The 19,347-nt window shown below is 44.5% G+C and overlaps 2 protein-coding genes across 3 annotated transcripts; both read right to left on the bottom strand.

Moving 5' to 3' along the window:
• LOC121637753 (dynein regulatory complex subunit 4-like) lies at positions 1-11,735 on the bottom strand. The gene is made up of 11 exons (XM_041982001.1): positions 11,627-11,735; positions 11,386-11,466; positions 10,237-10,434; positions 7,197-7,403; positions 7,061-7,115; positions 6,782-6,987; positions 5,138-5,305; positions 4,955-5,041; positions 4,681-4,890; positions 305-370; positions 1-233 (listed from the first exon to the last, which is right to left on the bottom strand). Exons 1-11 carry the CDS (start codon positions 11,627-11,629, stop codon positions 120-122), a joined length of 1,395 nt encoding a protein of 464 aa, XP_041837935.1. The 5' UTR covers positions 11,630-11,735; the 3' UTR covers positions 1-119.
• A 511-nt stretch (positions 11,736-12,246) lies between these two features.
• On the bottom strand, positions 12,247-19,317 carry ndufaf5 (NADH:ubiquinone oxidoreductase complex assembly factor 5). 2 transcript variants are annotated; one of them, XR_006010029.1, is made up of 12 exons: positions 18,977-19,317; positions 18,038-18,078; positions 17,576-17,639; positions 16,365-16,412; positions 16,076-16,179; positions 15,944-15,983; positions 15,661-15,858; positions 14,132-14,192; positions 13,981-14,064; positions 13,058-13,140; positions 12,430-12,567; positions 12,247-12,344 (listed from the first exon to the last, which is right to left on the bottom strand). XR_006010029.1 is itself a non-coding variant. In XM_041983338.1 (11 exons), exons 1-11 carry the CDS (start codon positions 19,205-19,207, stop codon positions 12,484-12,486), a joined length of 1,038 nt encoding a protein of 345 aa, XP_041839272.1. In that variant the 5' UTR covers positions 19,208-19,317; the 3' UTR covers positions 12,247-12,483. The 2 variants fall into 2 exon arrangements, 1 of the variants encoding a protein (XP_041839272.1); XM_041983338.1 differs by having other exon boundaries at positions 12,247-12,567.
• Positions 19,318-19,347: the final 30 nt, after the last annotated feature.

Here is a 19,347-nt window from a genome sequence, read left to right as displayed (position 1 = left end):
TGCAGTTTAACTTTGTTTATCATTGTTTACATGAGTGTTTACCTGGTAAACACCCAAACATTTCAGAATAAATATTCACTCAACAGTCTGTGGAGGTCATCTGCAGCCGACCTTTGTCCTCAGCGTCTGGGCGGCGCCGCCTTCAGGACCTGCTCAACAGGCCTGAAGTCGTGTGGCGGGACGTCGGCCACCTGCAGCCTCTGCTGACAGCTGTTCAGCAGCTCGCCGTTGTCCTGAGGATCAGACATGGACGTGGTCACCGAGCTGCAGAGACGCGAACCGGAACCGGATCGGTGCCGCTCACCTTACACTCTCCATCCAGGCTCTCCTGCAGTGTGTCCATGGCGACCCGTTTGGACTCCAGAATTTCCTACAAACAGGAAACGGCTTGTTTGACTCCAACATGAATTTTCAGGTTTATTTTCACCTTCTTTAAAAAGGTACATTTCTTCCATCCTGCTCAGAATATTCAATTAAACTTTAGGACTTTAACCCTTTAAATGGCAGAATCATGATTCAGAGACATCATGATTTCATGATGTCACAGTTGTCATCCTCACTTCTTATGACAAAAATGTCCTTTAAATGTACATAAAATACTGTTAGAAAATGAAATAAAAGCTTTTCTTACGAAGTACCGTTCCATATGCACCAACAATGTCCATAATGATGCAGGAGGTTTAATGAAATCAGGAAGTAAAATATGAATAAAAACAGCAAAGATGCTTCTGGATTGATGACGCTACCAAACTGCTCTGACAGACCTGAACATGTCAAAGTGATTAACATGTGATCTCATTTAAGGTCAGTGATTGGCTGGACGTTAGGGGAGGGCGGTTATAGTTGGAGAGTCGGTATGAAGCTGATTAGCGGTTACCAGTGTAGCTTTTATTTTTTGTTGCCATGGTTACGGTCTACAGCAGCCTGTATTAACTCTGAATCCCACCTCAAGGGGCTAGTGCACCACAAATGTGTTTTTTTCAGCTGTAAACACAGTTTTACTTAATTATGATGAAAACCACCTATAATGTGGATAAAATCTGTATTTTTTTATCTATTTAAAAAAAGGATTTAGTGGGTAAAAATGTCTCATAGCGCCCTCTACAGGGTAAAACCAGGTCATGTTTTTGGTGACATAGAGAGGTTGTTTACATTTAAAACCCCCACAGCCCCTCCCTCCAGATGCAGGTAGGCGGGGCTTCGCCTTGCAGACACAGAAAGCCCCGCCCACCAACACATATGAAGGGATGTGAACTTATCTAGTGTAGATGTGCTAGTTTCAGACTTCTGTTCTTCCACAGAGTTTCTGATGAAATCTTCCTGCGATGGGACGGATTTGTGCTTCTGAGGGTGTAAAAGTAAAACCGGACTTTATTCTTTACCTGCGGATCCTCTTCTGGCGACAGACAGCAGCTCAAATCGTAGCAGCAGCAACTTCCAGCAGCTCTTCCTGCAGCTGCCACAACCTGCCGCGAGTCTCCACAGCTTTCCAGAGCTGCTGGAGCTGCTGACAACAGCTAACGGCTAACAGCGCTAACGGCTAACAGCTAACAGCTAACGGCTAACAGCACTAACGGTTCACACTGATACGTTCAGGACCACCTGGTTCATGTGGAGCTGGGGAGGTTCAGGAGGGAAAGTCTTCCTCATCAGAGACGTGTGTGGTGTAGCTGCTTGGTGGATCTGGCTTTGCATCTTGCCAGCAGTGTTGTTTTCATCAACGATGACGAAGACGAATTTATTTAGTTGACGAACCTTTTTTTCATGACGATAACGAGACGGTGACGAGCTAAAAATGGCTCTGATGACGAAAACATGACGAGACGTTTCTGAGATTTTGTTGACGAGACAAAAATGTTGATTTTCGTCTGATTGTCCGACATTAAAAACACAACATTTCTGCCTTGTGAGCGCGACCTGTCAGTCAGGTGCTGCTGCACCTTGGCCACGCCCACCACCAGACGTGCAGCAGAGAAGCAGTTCATTCATTCATATGTCAACCTTTCCCGTTTTCTTCTTCTGACTGTGGTTGGAAGACACGGGGATCCTTCTTCTCCAGGGTCGAAGCAGCTTTCTCTTCGGGGTGAACTCCCTCCTCTACACGTGTTAACGGGGTGAAACAAGGAAGGAAGGAAGCGGCTGGTCTGAGAAACGGCTTTATTACAAGCCTCATTCATACTTTAAACACCACTTCTCCACTCTCTTCCCTCCGCGTGCACGTTCACTCGCGCTCACACACACACACAGTTAGACACATCCCATAACACACCGATGAATCATGGAGGCAGCGTGGACGAAGGGGTTTGGTGGGAGCGATGAAAAGATATATGGACATATTTTAACTATAATCCATCATAATTTACTGGCAGACCAGGTCAAGTTGAGCATGTGTTCCTCATCCTTTGCTCATATTTTGAACGTGTGTGTGTTCAGGGTGGAGTTTTACACTTCAGAAAATTCTCAGAAATAAAGCCACAGTTACCAAAGTCAGGATGTTGTTCTCTTTGCTTTATAGGAGTAACTGATTTAAGTATCTGCTGTTGGTTGGAAACCTTCTAAGTCTAAAAACATTCCTTTTAATTTGGTGATTATTGATGAAAACAACCAAACAAGCTCACAATGTGCTGCTATATGCTGAACTTACAGAGGGGTATTGCACGAAACCAAGATAAGCGATTAAGCCGGGATATGTTGGTTATCCTGGCTGAATTTAAGTCGGTTGCATGAAAGCAGCTCAAACTAAACCCGGCCAAGTTACTGTGGTGATTTATCCGCTGCAGTTAGCCTGCTCCAGACCAGGCTAACTGCTCAGGCTAAGATTAATCCTAGCGAGTCACCTGCATGTCCAACGTCAATTCTATGAGGAATTAATGTGTTTTACAGCATGTCCATGGTCTTCCTAAGTATGGCGCGTCATTTTAATCATCCAGTATTAAAATAGTACATATACAGTCACTGTACATTTAATCCAAATCTGTTCGTAATCGCAGCAGCCTTTTTATATGGATTCCAGTTGCAGTATTATTACTCAGGCCAAGTGTTATATTGCTATGCTAATGAAGACTGCTTGTCAAATTGCTGTCAGAGGTTTTATAAATATGTGTTTTATTGCATTAATTGAGATTACAAAACACAGCGGATGAGGTTACAAAGGTGTATTCAAAGAAATCCGTGACGAGGGCAAAGTAGAATATATAGGTCCAACTCCCCTTCACCTGTTCCCTCTTCATAATGGCTTTCCCTTTTTCGGAGGATGTGCTGGACGAGGAAGCCCGCATCCTCAGAAGAGCATTCAGACATGAACGAGTCTTCGGGGGCACTATATTATATTTGATTGTGTTCCATGTGCAGTAGAATTGCAGTACTTTGTGTACCTTGTATGAAGCGGACAGTTTCTGTGGCTGGGACAGAGTCAGTTATTGTCCCTCCCTGGATCCCCTCCATCACTGGCCTCCCTTTATTTAAATGGAGGCCAGTTCCTCTGCTGGAGTCACATCCTGGCTTGGTGGGACGCCCCCTGTGCCAGTTTATAGGCCTATTTTTAACTGCTACAATCATACAGACATTGAACATGTCAGCAGACACCTCATCTATTCACCTCATTTGTTCACGGTTTTCTACTTTGGAGTCACTTACCAGCCTGCAAAATGTTCTTATATTTAATTTTTTCTTGCTGCAGGTCCTTTTATGGCCAGACAGGTTTGTCCTTTATGAAGGACAGAAAGATAAAATAGATAAAAACGTTACATGAGGAAAATAGATTAAATGACACATTGTGGATAATTGTTTGAACCTAATCATACTCTACATTTCCTGAGTAACATGCACCTGCTTGTCACTCTTAAAGTATACAACAGTTAGTGGATTTGAAAAGTAATCCTTTAATTGTAGCCTAATTATGACAGTTCCAGTGGAGCACTGTTTATTAATTGTACAGTTTTTGACTACTTACGCATTGAGCCGGTCGGCTATTGTCTGCCAGGCTCTCTCGCGTTCTTTACTTATGGCATTGGTTTTGCCTTTTTTCCTTATAATATCCTTAACTTCATCAGAGAACTCCGTCAGGAGCTGTTGTTCAGCGGCCGTGACGTAGGACGCGCGACTTTTATCCAATTCCCCATCGGTGATTCTGTGAGCGATCGCGAGGTCTGCTTCAGTATGCCGTGCACACACACTTATCCCAACTATCTTCACCTGGCTTAACCTAGCCACACCTTCTCATCCTGGCTCAGCAAACGTGCAACCAATTAAGCCAGGATAGGCCGCGCAAGCTAGGTCAAGCTGGGCTTTAATTATCCTGGATTTCTTTATTCTGGTTTCGTGCAATACCCCTCAGATCTGCTATTTTCTTGTGTGACATGTTTTTGTGATGAAGTCGGGCATCAATTCATAAAAAAAGCTGAAATATAGAAATAAAAAGTTTCTGCCCAGCAGCAGGTAAGTAACACGGCAGCATTTCATCCCTGTTGATGGGAAAGTCTCGGCTAAAGCTTTCAGTCTGGTAAAGGATCTGGTTATTATGTAAAAGGTTAACTTGTTTTATGGATTACTTGTGATAACCTGTCAACCCTGATTCCACCTTTTAATACGTATTATTGACCTAAATTCATTTGTTAAAAGACTAATACTTTTTTTATTTGACTAAAACTATCAAACTTCAACACTTGCGTGACAAGGCACCTTCAGTTTGTTGGCGGCGTTGCTGCGAGCCGTGGGGTCGATGCTGGAGACGGACAGCGCGGCACAGAGCTGGGCCTCCTTCTTCTCCAGGGTCTCAGTCAGAGCCGCCATCTTCCTCTCTAGCAGCATCCTCTTCATCCCACTCCTCTGCTGCAGGTCCAGGATGCTCTCCGTCTGCCGCCTCAGCAGCTCGTCGCGCTCCTGCTGGACCTGCTGGGACATTCAGCATCAGCCTGGTCCGAGGAGGAGGAAGCAGCTGAGTGCTGCACCTTACCTTCTGGGAGGCCTGCAGCAGAAGCTCGTGCTCCACCGTCAGATCTCTCAGCTCCTTCTCAACAACCTTCAGACGAGCACGATACGTCTGTTGGATAAAAAAAAAAAACAGAAGATCAGACTCAAGGTTCCAAAAAGTTTCCCTGGTGTGTTCGAGAGGAAGATGTTCCTCCTCAGAACTCACCATCATGCTGTCCTTGTTCTGCTGATAATCCTGCAGCCGCCTCTGCATCTCCGGCAGCTTCTGTTGGACGTCACGCAGCTCCTCCGTCAGACGCTGGTTCTCCTGCTGAGCCGCTAACAGCTTGTTGCTCACCTGCAGCTCCTGCTTCTGCACTTTCTGCATTTTCTCCTGCAACAGGAAACAAAGCGGTGGGTTTCCTCCTGCAGTCAGACTCACATCGTTCTCTTCTGACCTCCAGTACATTCTGAAGGCCCATTTATGCTCCCTTATTTATGTAAATAGCGAAGTCCGTTTCACACACCATTTAGCGGCGATAACATGTGGCTATAAAGTTGTATCCAACCGTCCAACGCGCCCTAAACATTCACATACAGTCTTCAAAAGCTCACACAATTGCTACAGTTGCTGTCCTCGTCTTCATTCTTCTGCTTTTTTGTTCCCGTCCTGATCATCTTCTTCTTCTCTGGTTTGTGCCTCTCCCTGGTCACATGTCAGGTATTCTGCTCAGCGCTGCCCCCGTGGTTTCCGGTGGTATTGCTCCATCTTCTGCATCAAGTGATGGGTAGCTAAGCTTCCTGACAACTGACCAAATTATGTGCATAACCGATGGAGAAGAAGGACGAACCTGTTCGTCTTCTGCTTCCAGCATAAATGGACTTTGAGTCTACATTACTAACCTCGGCTGGGCCTGCTCTACACCTGCATCACCTCATGAACAGATGGAGGATGTTCTGGTAGAAGCCCAGAAACACGAGTCCAGCTGATCCTGATTGGACGCTAAGCTGTCAAGAAGTCAGAACCAAACTGAGGACGAATTCTTCCCACAGTTCATTCAGGGAGTCCTGTTTAGCCAAAGGGTCGGATATGTGGGACATTCAGGCGTGTTGGTCATGTGGGACATTTAGGCGTGTTGGTCAAGTGGGACATTCAGGCGTGTTGGTCACGTGGGACATTCAGGCGTGTTGGTCATGTGGGACATTCAGGCGTGTTGGTCATGTGGGACATTTAGGCGTGTTGGTCATGTGGGACATTTAGGCCTGTTGGTCAGGTGGGACATTCAGGCATGTTGGTCAAGTGGGACATTTAGGCGTGTTGGTCATGTGGGACATTTCGGCGTGTTGGTCATGTGGGACATTTAGGCCTGTTGGTCATGTGGGACATTCAGGCATGTTGGTCATGTGGGACATTTAGGCGTGTTGGTCACGTGGGACATTTCGGCGTGTTGGTCATGTGGGACATTTAGGCGTGTTGGTCATGTGGGACATTTAGGCCTGTTGGTCATGTGGGACATTCAGGCATGTTGGTCATGTGGGACATTTAGGCGTGTTGGTCATGTGGGACATTTAGGCACAAAGTTGTAAATTTAATGCTGGAAAATAAATATGTGAAAATAAAAACCCTCCAGAACTTATTTAGAATTTTTTTTGTTTCTTTTGGGACCAGAACCAGAGCTAAGGTTTGATTCCAGGACCAGAACCAGAGCTCAGGTTTGATTCCAGGACCAGAACCAGAGCTCAGGTCTGATTCCAAGAGCAGAACCAGAGCTCAGGTTTGATTCCAGGACCAGAACTGGAACTCAGGTCTGACTTCAGGACCAGAACCGGACCCATGAACCTGTGAATGTTGCTGTGGAGTGGTTCTAACCTTGTTCTTCTTTCGGGTGACCTCCAGATGATTCAGAGCAGAGGCGCATAAGTCCTTAGTTGTTTTCAACACCTTCTCCTGCTCCGCTACCAGAGCCTTTATACGAGTCTTCATCTCCTTGTCCAGGCCCTTCACCTCCTCCCTCCGCTTCTTCTGCTCCGCCTCGTTTACCAACTGCATCTTCTTGTAATAGTTGGCCTCAAGTTCTGAGGAAGCAAAAAATGAGTGAAGGCAAACAAGAAGAAGACTGGAGTGAAGGGAGAGGAAACACTGCCTTACCTTGCAACCTGCAATTGTAGTGGTTGGTCATCTCCATCAGCTCCACCTGGTGTTTCTGGTGAGGAAGAGGAGGACTCAACTTCATGACGCTCAGGTTCATAAGCTACATGATGTTGACAGACAGCAGAGGTCTCACCAGTTTCAGATCCTTCATGCTGCCGACGTTCTGGAAGTCCTTCTGGCGGAAGTCCATCTGCAGATCGTGACCGTCTCTGCACAGCACCAGCTCAGACTCCAGGTTCTGTTTCTGGACCAGCGAGGTGGACAAGACAGTATCTGTCTTCATCTCTGTGACGCTGTTGTGCTGCTCAGACAGGACGTGCCGCATCTTCTGCTTGTAGACCTGGAAACCAACAAGTTCCTTCATCCAGCAGAACATAGAAGCAGAGGAGGATTAACCCTCAAACCTCCATCAGGTCTCCACGAGCTCCACCTCCTCCTCCACCAGGAGCGGTGGTGTGTAGCTCTGTGGGGTAAATGTGATGGATAGCTACCTCTTAAGATGACCTACAGAAGATTTCCAGGCATTTCTATCCGTCCAGGAGGTTTACAATCCAGCCACTAAATGTAGTTTTATTCAGAGACTCTATCTGGTAAATCCACAATGATCCATGATAACAGCATTATTTATCACATTTCACCATAAAAACATCACCATCACTACTATGTTGCTAAGAGACCTCTATTTAGACCTGGACATGATGATGAAGCCACTTCCTGTCAGACTTTCCACCAATCAGAGAGCTTAGATTGACGGTAACGTCCAATCAGGAGCAGCCAAAGATCAACCAGTGAGCAGAAAGTTCTATGTGTGTGTGAAAAGAAGAAAAATAATGCTCCTCTATGGCTGGAATAAAGCCAAGAAGACGTTTCTGATGCACGGTGGCGCCACAAAGCAGCTGAGCTGGAGTTGGTTTAGTGAGCATAGCAGGTAAATAGTAGCAGGAATAACTGGAAATGAGGAAAAAGTGGAAACATGGAAATAGTTTCTGTTGTGTGTTTGTTTCAATAACAATATTTTTTCTCCTGAAAGCCAAGACTTGAGAGAACGATGAGATGAGAAAAGGTTTGGTCACTGTTGATCTGTGTGTTATTTCTACAAAGTTCTGTTAGTAATAAATTCTGCTTTCTTCTTCTGGTCGACCTTTATGCTGCTACATCTATTCATACATTCATTTTACATCATTTTACCTCCCAGTCTGACAGCTGCTACACACTGGTTTATACTGGGATTAAAAGCTGCTACAGACTGGTTTATACTGGGATTAAAAGCTGGTACAGACTGGTTTATACTGGGATTAAAAGCTGCTACACACTGGTTTATACTGGGATTAAAAGCTGCTACACACTGGTTTATACTGGGATTAAAAGCTGTTACAGACTGGTTTATACTGGGATTAAAAGCTGTTACAGACTGGTTTATACTGGGATTAAAAGCTGCTACACACTGGTTTATACTGGGATTAAAAGCTGCTACACACTGGTTTATACTGGGATTAAAAGCTGCTACACACTGGTTTATACTGGGATTAAAAGCTGTTACAGACTGGTTTATACTGGGATTAAAAGCTGCTACACACTGGTTTATACTGGGATTAAAAGCTGTTACAGACTGGTTTATACTGGGATTAAAAGCTGCTACACACTGGTTTATACTGGGATTAAAAGCTGCTACACACTGGTTTATACTGGGATTAAAAGCTGCTACACACTGGTTTATACTGGGATTAAAAGCTGTTACAGACTGGTTTATACTGGGATTAAAAGCTGTTACAGACTGGTTTATACTGGGATTAAAAGCTGCTACACACTGGTTTATACTGGGATTAAAAGCTGCTACACACTGGTTTATACTGGGATTAAAAGCTGCTACACACTGGTTTATACTGGGATTAAAAGCTGTTACAGACTGGTTTATACTGGGATTAAAAGCTGCTACACACTGGTTTATACTGGGATTAAAAGCTGTTACAGACTGGTTTATACTGGGATTAAAAGCTGCTACACACTGGTTTATACTGGGATTAAAAGCTGTTACAGACTGGTTTATACTGGGATTAAAAGCTGCTACAGACTGGTTTATACTGGGATTAAAAGCTGCTACAGACTGGTTTATACTGGGATTAAAAGCTGTTACAGACTGGTTTATACTGGGATTAAAAGCTGTTACAGACTGGTTTATACTGGGATTAAAAGCTGCTACAGACTGGTTTATACTGGGATTAAAAGCTGTTACAGACTGGTTTATACTGGGATTAAAATCTGCTACAGACTGGTTTATACTGGGATTAAAAGCTGTTACAGACTGGTTTATACTGGGATTAAAAGCTGCTACAGACTGGTTTATACTGGGATTAAAAGCTGTTACAGACTGGTTTATACTGGGATTAAAATCTGCTACAGACTGGTTTATACTGGGATTAAAAGCTGCTACACACTGGTTTATACTGGGATTAAAAGCTGTTACAGACTGGTTTATACTGGGATTAAAAGCTGTTACAGACTGGTTTATACTGGGATTAAAAGCTGCTACAGACTGGTTTATACTGGGATTAAAAGCTGCTACAGACGGGTTTATACTGGGATTAAAAGCTGCTACAGACTGGTTTATACTGGGATTAAAAGCTGCTACAGACTGGTTTATACTGGGATTAAAAGCTGCTACAGACTGGTTTATACTGGCATTAAAAGCTGTTACAGACTGGTTTATACTGGGATTAAAAGCTGCTACAGACTGGTTTATACTGGGATTAAAAGCTGCTACAGACTGGTTTATACTGGGATTAAAAGCTGCTACACACTGGTTTATATTGGGATTAAAAGCTGCTACAGATTGGTTTATACTGGGATTAAAAGCTGCTACAGACTGGTTTATACTGGGATTAAAAGCTGTTACAGACTGGTTTATACTGGGATTAAAAGCTGCTACAGACTGGTTTATACTGGGATTAAAAGCTGCTACACACTGGTTTATACTGGGATTAAAAGCTGCTACAGATTGGTTTATACTGGGATTAAAAGCTGCTACAGACTGGTTTATACTGGGATTAAAAGCTGCTACAGACTGGTTTATCTATAAAACAAAACAGGCGGACCAGAAGTAGCTTTAAAGGAGTTGGAGTTTTGTTTGTTTGCTGTTGTGATGTTCAGCTGAGGTTAAATTTAGCGTAGCTTACAGATATCTCTACTCGGTGGCGCTCCTCGGCCTCCTCCTTCTCCCTGCCCTTATTCCTCAGCTCGGCTTCTGCCTCCTTCAGCTTTCTCTTGGAGATCTCCCAGAAGGCCTGGATCTTATCTCTCTCCAGCTGGAAGTAGCTCCTCTCCTCGCGCTCTCGATCCAGCTCCTCCCGGAGGCGGATAATGTGCTCCTCCAGCTGCAGATCCAGGACACAACACCAGGTTCAGGTCCAAACACCAACCTGCTGCTGGTTACAGACTGTCAGTTATTATTTTCTTTTGGAAACTTAAGTCTACTGCCGTTCATCAGGATTTTACAGCAACATGCTGCCTTCAATACCACATCTTTTCCAGGAACATCCAAAGAACCATGTTCTCCTACATTACAGAGGAGTGGCTGAGGAAGAGGAGGGTGGTGGACTGGCCCGCTCATTACAACCACGACCCTGTACTGTTGTACACCTCAAGACTTATTTGCAGGAAAAATGGTACAAAATAACGCCCAAAACTCTTCATCCTCAATGTCAGAATATATTGGAAGTGTTGGGAGAAGAAATAGAGAATTTAAAAAGTGGGAAAAGATTCGTCTAAATACAGATGGATAAAAAAAAAACATTTTAAAATGTGTCAATAAACACCAAAACCAAGTCAGATGTACTTTTAACTAACAAAAAGAAGTTTTTATTCTGTCTGTAAATTGGATTCCAGTACAGACTAACCAGTTAATAACTATAATACCAGTAGTTAATAACTATAATACCAGTAGTTAATAGCTATAACATCAGTATAGTGGCCAATAACATGATAACTTGCCATTAAAGTAATCATACCCATCTTTCACGAGCAAAGTGCACAAAACTGGTAAAGTAAAAAAAGTGTGGTGTCTTATTCATGAATTATTAAATTGTGGATTACAAATATAACTTATTAGATTATTGCCAATTTATTACGTTATTGTCTTCGTTACATTGCTAAAACTGCCTAAATTATTATGTTATTTGTTGCTACAAACAGTTTGAATAGTTAAGCCGGTCATCTTTGGATCTCCAGTTCAAACTGACCCTGTTTTAGCCCTTAAAGCTAAGCTAACACAGCTGGATGCCCGTGAAGCTCCGGTTAGCTCCGTTAGCATCTTTAGCAGCTTTCACCTGATCTTTGTTCATCTCCTCCGTGGACAGACCGTCCACCACGGCGGACGGCTTCGCATTCTTTTTTCTGTTCTTCGGTGGCTGAAAAGAAAAAAGAGCGACATTAACGCCGTCAAACCGCCGTCCTCAGCTCACCTAGCCCGGCTAGCCGTATTCTGGCTGGTTGGTGCTAAGCTAACATGCTAACAGCGCTGCCATGCAAAGTTAATAAACAGTTAAAAAGTTTTGTTTCTTTCCTCACCATCCTCACACATGGAGCCACTTCACACAGAAAAAGATGAAAACTTGACCTGAACCCGAGTTGATAACTAACACGCTCCTCCGTTAACAACACAAGGCGCTGCCATAGCAACGCAGTCACGTGACAAACTAAACTAGTTTGTTTCTATTTTAAATCCCTAATTTAATCACGTGAATTAAAATATGACAGTTCCCTAAAAACACTATATGATGAATCTGGACAAATATCCTCCTGAGACACAGAAAATGAATTGGTTTAGATTTCCCTTCATATTATCCTTTTTACTTAAACTTTATTATTATATGTTTGTTTTAAATATTATTTGTTCCAGAGTGGCAGATTATATACCATTTGTCTTCTTTCTGTTATTTTCAATGAAGTGTTTGAGATTTATGTTTGATGATTTGTATATTTGCTGATGTGTGTATACATGAGCACGAGCTAAGGAAATAGGAGTCTATTGGGTAACGACTGCATTGGCATTTATATTTCGGTTATTTAATCCTAACTGATGAGTAGCTTCTCATTTCTTAACCAACTCTGATACATCTCGCGGTCACTGAGGCGATGTTGGTCTGTTTAAGGAGGTCTAATGTCAGAAAATAAAGAAAAAGAAATAGTTTCCTAATTACAAACCTTTATTGAAATTTCAGGAAAACTACCTTCTTACATACATTTACCAGAAAAAAGGAAAGAAAATGTCATTTAGTTAGTTTTTCTGCTGGTACATGAGCTTAACGGGTAGAGAGTCTTCTAACGTTTAGTTTAAGTTTCATCTTTAGTCTGTTGTCCTAAACATGTACCTCCTGTCAAAAGAAAGAACTTTATTTATTCCACACAGTGTCCAGCCTGCAGACCTACGAGCCGTCGCTGCCCGGCCGGCTGATCTTGGACAGATCTCCGAACGACATGGTGGCCGAGCCGCGCTTTGCTGGTTTGGCCTGAGAACAGAAATGAGGACATTCAGATCAGTTTTTGCTCAACGGACAGGAAGTGGTCACAGTCCGGTTTTATGCCCTCAGTTTCTCATTCGTGACTTTACAACCAGAGTAAAAAAAAGGTTTTCTGCTATAACGTGGTCCGTTTTAGGTTCTAGGTCCCGCCACAGAATCTCAGTCAGGAGGAGGTCTGGACTCTGACTGGACCAGGTCAACACCTGGTTCTGGTGGAGATCTGCTGCTGTGTTTGGGATCTTTGTCCTTGTGCGTGAGACAGTTTCTGCCTCAGCTTTCGGACAGATGGACTCACATCTGACTCTAGAAGACTTTGGTATCAGAGGAGTTCATGGTCCATCAGTAAGTGCAAGGTGCCCAGATTATCATGCCTCCACCACCGTGCTGACAGCTGCTATGAGGTGTTGGTGCATTATAACCAAACATCTGACTCCCCAAACCAGAATAACCACACCGTTTCAGGTGAGCATGTCCTCACCTGTGACTCATGAGGCTTCCAGCCAATCATGTAGAGGATCTGGAAGGTGGCAGGAACGGAGCCGTCCTCACTCCCATACATCTCTGAAACATTCAGACAGAAGCAGAGTCAAACAGCAGCTCTCCGGTCCTGGACGCTCGCCTGCAGCGAGGCGAGTGGTGTGCTCAAGTCTCACGTCAGTTTAGTAAAAGCATCTGTGCTGACAGCTGAAAACACAAGAAGTAAAACAGAAGAAGCGTGAAGTCACATCTGGATCAGAGGAATGAATCGGAACATCTGTGGTCATGTGACCTTCCCACCCATAAGGCTGAAATTTGGCCGACCCTCACGTGAAAGACACACTGCAATCTACGGGGTCCGTCCTGACGCCATGGGGATGGAGCCGGCTGTGGCCTTCCCTGCAGCAGGCCAGTAACTGAGTACTTTTACTCAAATACTTTAAACTGCTGCTTCGAAAAACTTCAAATGTTTGCCTTTTGCCCCTTCTGGGCTCCTGTACAAGTTTCTGATGACGTTTTCCAGAATGGACTAAATTATATTTTTAAAAAGTCATTAAAGAAGACTGAAGGACTTATGTCCCTCCAGGGTTACCGTACGGTAGACAGACAGCTGAGGAACAAGGAAAGGTGGGAACGCAGCTTAGAGACCTGAAACCCCTCCGACAGTAAGAACCGCAGAAACAACACAGATGTTCTTCTGTTATAGGAGAAGCTTCATCGATGATGATGAGTGAAGGTTTACAGAGGATATCCTTCAGGCTGCAGCCACTCAGCTCCTGGTTACTAAGGTTAGCTACTAGTTAGCTACTAGTTACGGTACTTCCTCATTAGCTGGTGACTCGTTGCTGCTGCATCACGTCTCCTCAGGCAGGAAAACCAGACATGGATGGTCTGGACCTCCACGGATCCTGGAGGGAAACTCGCCTTTGTAAATGGCTGCTGCTGCTAACATGGTGTCTCTGTGCAGCATCGGCCTCCTGTTCCAGGCGCAGTTACTCTCCCCCATCCCTGCAGAGGAAACAGCGTTTACTTCCTGCTCCAGCCACACCTCCCAGGGACTGTGAGCAGGCTGTACCTTGTAGGTCCGTCATGACCTCCATGATTCCTGGATAATGAACCTGAACTTCATCAATGTCCTGAACAGAGAGAAGAGAAGTTACGTCATCGTCACCATCATCATCATCATTATCAGGGTCATGCTGTCGTCTGGGTCTGCAGCTGGGACGTCAAACTCATCTTAGTCCAGCTTAATCTGGTCTCCAGTAAAATACCAACACAAGCTTTAAATAATGTTAATTATTAACTAGATGTTTACATTTATTGATCCTTTAGAAATATTATGAACCAGAAATTTCACTTAACTTTTATTTCATTTAGTTATTATTTTAGTTGTTTATTTATTTTTTATGAGAAAAACTTTATTCAGACATCCTAAACATAGTAACAGTAATAATAAATAAACAAAAACAGGGAGAAGCCTGAGCTTATTTAGCCCGCCCCACCACGTTAACTTAACAGAGGACCACATCTCTTGTAATACTTTTACTACCTGGGTAATATATATCACAGTTTTTTACACGATGCAAACAAAATACAGTCGCTTTCCCTTTAAACCACAGTCAGCCTTCACACAGGAGTTTCTGACTTTTTCTTTAACATTTTTTAAACTAAATTAATGTTGGACATGTGTGGAGTCGGCATGTTCTCCCCGTGTGTGCGTGAGTTCTCTCCTGATGTTAGGTTAGCTGGTCTCTAAATCCTCCCTGTGGCTGCTCGTTTGTCCCTCTCCGTCCAGGTGTACCTGCCTCTCACCTGCTAAACGCTGGCTTAGGCTCCAGCGTCGCTGCGACCCGTAACGGACGAAGCGATGCAGAGAATGAATGAATGATGCTGGACGGTCTTTAAGTTCTGGGTCCAACTTCGTCCAAACATGAACAGAAATTCATTCTTCTCACATTTCGCTTCCGCTAAAACTAGAAACAGAATCTCGTTTTTAAACAATCCCTGAACTTGAACGGGTCATTATTATTCTTTATGTTACACATAAATCGACCATGTCCTTCAGTTTTAAAGCGTCCCGGTGAATAAAAAGCTGGTTTGTGGGCTCTCTATGGGCCGAGTCATGGACTGTTCTCACTGCTCTTTACAGATCGGTTTAAGTTTGGTTTTATATGTATTTCCCCACACTTCTATTTTAGTTATTTTTATTGATATCTTAATTTTATTTGGGCCTTTATAATAGATTATATATATTAAATAGATTTTTTAAACACTTTTAAACACACTAGTGTAAATAAATATATATAAAGCGATATTATATTCCATATAATTTAAAATCAATTTTAAATGTTAAAATGTGACCATGTGGGCCAGATTGGACCCTTTAGCTCAGGGGTGTCAAACATACAGCCCGGATTTGGGTCCCCAGGCCATATGTTTGACACCCCTGGTTTGAATTCAGTACAGGTTTTAGCTCCTTCTGGAGCGCCGTCTTTCTCTCAGGAGCATCCTTCTCATTAGCTACTAAATGCTATCCAAGCAGGGACCAGAGCACCGGGGAGACCATCAGAACCAGTAGAACCAGTAGGAGGGTCTGGTCCTCACCACGGTGAGCATGTTGAAGCCGGCCTGGCCCAGCAGGTTGCCCAGGTCTGTGACGGCGGTGTAGGGGGACACGTGGGGGGAGAATCCTCCTTCCCTCTCCGTCTCAGCCAGCTGCAGGGAGCACCTGAGCTCGTAGAGCGTCTCGCCGCCCACCATCGCCCCGATGAACACCCCGTCTGGCTTCAGCACCTGCTGGATCTGAGAGGTCGAGGCGGTCTGAGCAGGTCTGAGGACACCCCACGCTCATCTCAGCATCTCCAACAACAGGAACGTTCAGCCTCACCTGTCTGAGAGCTCCGGGCAGGTCGTTGATCCAGTGAAGTCTGTCGGAACAGGACAGGAAGGGGTGTGACTGATGTGAGGAGGTTCCTCTACAGCGGGGTCAGGATGGCTGCATAAGGACGGCGTTACTCACGTCAGGCTGCTCACCACCAGGTCGAAGGTGTTTTCTTTAAAGGGCAGGAACTCTTCGTCAGCCAGGACACACTGAGTCGGGATCTCACCCGGCTTCCTACGCTCCTGAAGATCAGAGCCGGAAAACACCCCAAACCAGATTAGTTTTAACTTCTACTTCACTGCAGACACAAGCAGGACAGAATGTCCCGTTTGACTCAGTCTGCCGGTAAATCCGTTAACAGGAAGAGGTTTTCTCTTAGTCTGTCACACCAACACGACGATGATGATGATGATGTGTCTGAACTCACCAGAGTCTGCGGGGAAATGTCCGTCAGGAACAGACGCTCCACCACATCCTGAAGAAGCAGCAGATTCAGCACATTTAGAAACTCAAAGGAAAAACTGAATCTCAACGTTGCGATTATTTTCCAAGTCGGTGGGATCTGATGGAAACCGCGTCTGGAATTACTCTGGATGGTTTTACCTTGGCTTTCAGTACTACAGAGAGGAACCTTGGACTCATTCTGGACCAGGATCTGTCCTTGGACAAACAGGTTTCCAGGACCACCTTCTTCCTACATAACATTCCCAGAATGAGGAGCCTCCTGTCTCAGAGTGATGCAGGAAAAACTGGTCCATGGATTTCTTCCTTCCAGACTGGACGACTGTAATTCCTGATTACTGGTCTGAAAAGTCTCCATCTGATCCAGGATGCTGCAGCGAGGGTTCTGATGAGGATCATCATCAGAGGTCATGTTTCCCCAGTTTTATCTTCATCATCTTCCAGTTAAATCCAGGATAGAATTTAAATTCATATAAAACTGTTAGAGACCAAGATCCACTGGACCTTAAAGATCTCAGAGTTCCAGATTTTCCCATCAGAGCTTCACGCTCAGACTGCAGGTCTACTGGTTCCTAGAGGTTCTAAAGTAGAACAGGAGGCAGAACCTCCAGTAGTCAGACCCCGTCTCTACCTTCACCCCATCTTCAAAATTTCCTTCCTGGTAAATCTTCTAGCAGGTCTGGCTTGTTGACCCTGATCCACCCTTTGGTCCTGCTGCTATAGATCCAGGCTGCTGGGGGATGTCCCATGATACACCAGCTCCTCTCCGCTGGGGGACGTTGGTTGATTCTCTTTCCTGTCCTCTCCACTCTCAACCAGTCCAGGAAGATGGCCCTCCTTCCTGGTCCTGGTCCTGATGGAGGTTTTCCTTCCTGGTCCTGGTTCTGATGGAGGTTTTTCTGAAGACCTTGTTGTGAACTGGTTCTGATGGAGGTTTTCCTTCCTGGTCCTGGTCCTGATGGAGGTTTTCCTTCCTGGTCCTGGTCCTGATGGAGGTTTTCCTTCCTGGTTCTGGTCCTGATGGAGGTTTTTCTGAAGACCTTGAACTGGTTCTGGATAAAAAAGCTGAACTGAATTTGGACACAATCATCTGGTTTTATTGGAGTTATGTGCAAACACTGGGGCCATTAAACCATCCACCCGTCTACCTGTGCAGGTGAGTAAATCCTTCCTTACTTTGTTTAAATGTTCTGTAATGTGACTCTTTCCACCACCGACGTCCAAAGCCAGAGGAAACGTCCTGCGAGGACGAGAAGAGGACAAGAAGAGGACAAGAATACCACTTATGTCATCATAATTCCAGGTTTCTGTAATGATGGTGTTACTGTAGAGGAGACAAACATCAGCACCAACCTTTACGTCATAAAACACAATACTGTAAGTTTTTATTCATCCTATCCAACGATCAACTAGAGAGAAAATCAGTAAAAGCTGAATAAAATCAGCAGATTCATTTTCTGCCACAGCGAGTTTAAAAAGATGGAAAACTGTTTCAGTCGATAAAATCTAAAAATCTGTCTCAAAGAAAATTAATCCAGTCTAAAATCAGCTCATATAAACCTCCTAAAACTGGTTTTAAATCCAGTAAATATTCAGTCGAACTCATTCAGAGCAGGAAGCTGTAAAAAGCCGACTCACCTGGCGATGTCGTACACCCGATCAGCCACTCGACTGCCCACCTGCAAACACGAGGTTCAGATCAAACATAAAACATGTTACAGTGACGAACTTCCAGAATTCCCTGAAGAGGAAAAACCAAACAGAGATCAATGATCTGCTTCCTGTTTATATCCAGAACGCTGTCGGTCTTCAGGTCTGATCACAGAGACACTAAACATCACGAACGAGATAAAATAGGCTCCACAGAATCCCAAAGACCAGAAAATGGTGCAAATGAAATCAGGCGCCACTACCCCGAAGACAACATACGTGTTGTGTTAGCGACCCCCACCCCCGTGTGAAGGTGGCGTGATGTAGCAGACGGGTCATCCTGCAGCTTCCTCTACATGTACGGCTGGAAAACGGTCAGATCTTCATTAACAAGCAGGATAAAGTGTTTCTTGGTGCTACACCGCTGTGACACCTACATGCCCCAAATCAGCTTCTTTCACAGCGATAATGTCAAATTTGGATTTTTGATATGACCTGCATACGAACTTTGTTTTTATGTGTTTACAAAAAGATATCTCTTTGTTAATGATTTCATTTGACAGCCTTGGCATAAAAAATCCCAAATTCATCTGATAAATATAGCCTATAGATTTTATTACAATTATCTGGCGACCCCCTGAAATTATCTTTTGACCCCCGTGTGGGTCCCGACCCCCAGTTTGAAAACCACTGAGTTAGAAGACCAAAAGGATGCAAAACACCCAGAAAGATCCAGAAAAAATAAAAAATGATGAAGCTGAGCACCAGAACCACGAGAAGAAAAACTAATGAAAGAAAAGACCTAAAGAGAGTGGATGGAGTGAAAATGACACGAGGCAGCACTGAATCTAGAAACATCTCTGAGCGCGCGTGTCTGGTTCAGGTGGGGGTCGTGCTGGTCTGCAGGGGGGTCTCGGGTCCTCTCACCTCGTCCCTCAGATAGTCGTAGTGGTGTCCGTCCTGCAGGGACGCAGCCCAGTTCTTCTGCCTCTTCTTCATCGCCCTGTTGAAGACATTCATGGTGCCCCTGCCTGACACAGACCTGGACCCAGCCTGGAGTCTGCAGGAGCAGGAGATCCAGCTCCCTGGAGAGGCTGCAGGACCAGAACCGGCTGTGTGCAGCCTCTGTAGGAGTCGTCCACACACCCTGCTGCTCATGATCCCGCTTTTATCGATCAGAAACAGCCCAACATGTCAGTGTTGTACAAGGCTTCCTGCCCTCCACAATGAATGACCTCAGGACTGGGGAGGGAGGAAACTGTGGAGCTGGATCTGCTGGTCACATGGAAACTGTGGAA

This window comes from Melanotaenia boesemani, chromosome 4 (genome assembly GCF_017639745.1).
Source record: "Melanotaenia boesemani isolate fMelBoe1 chromosome 4, fMelBoe1.pri, whole genome shotgun sequence".
NCBI classification, from domain to species: domain Eukaryota; kingdom Metazoa; phylum Chordata; class Actinopteri; order Atheriniformes; family Melanotaeniidae; genus Melanotaenia; species Melanotaenia boesemani.
This window is presented reverse-complemented; position numbering and strand designations above follow the sequence as displayed.

Bases quoted from the DNA above. Each gene is read 5' to 3' on its own strand.
- LOC121637753 (XM_041982001.1), bottom strand. The intron at 10,435-11,385 runs GTGAAAGCTGCT...CTGGATCTGCAG, and splicing joins AGGAGATGAACAAAGATCAG to CTGGAGGAGCACATTATCCG. The intron at 4,891-4,954 runs GTAAGGTGCAGC...ATGTCCCAGCAG, and splicing joins TGCTGCAGGCCTCCCAGAAG to GTCCAGCAGGAGCGCGACGA.
- ndufaf5 (XM_041983338.1), bottom strand. From the start codon at position 19,207: ATGAGCAGCAGGGTGTGTGGACGACTCCTACAGAGGCTGCACACAGCC. The intron at 16,180-16,364 runs GTGAGTTCAGAC...TCTGATCTTCAG, and splicing joins ACATTTCCCCGCAGACTCTG to GAGCGTAGGAAGCCGGGTGA. The intron at 14,193-15,660 runs GTGAGGACCAGA...CTCTCTGTTCAG, and splicing joins GCTTCAACATGCTCACCGTG to GACATTGATGAAGTTCAGGT.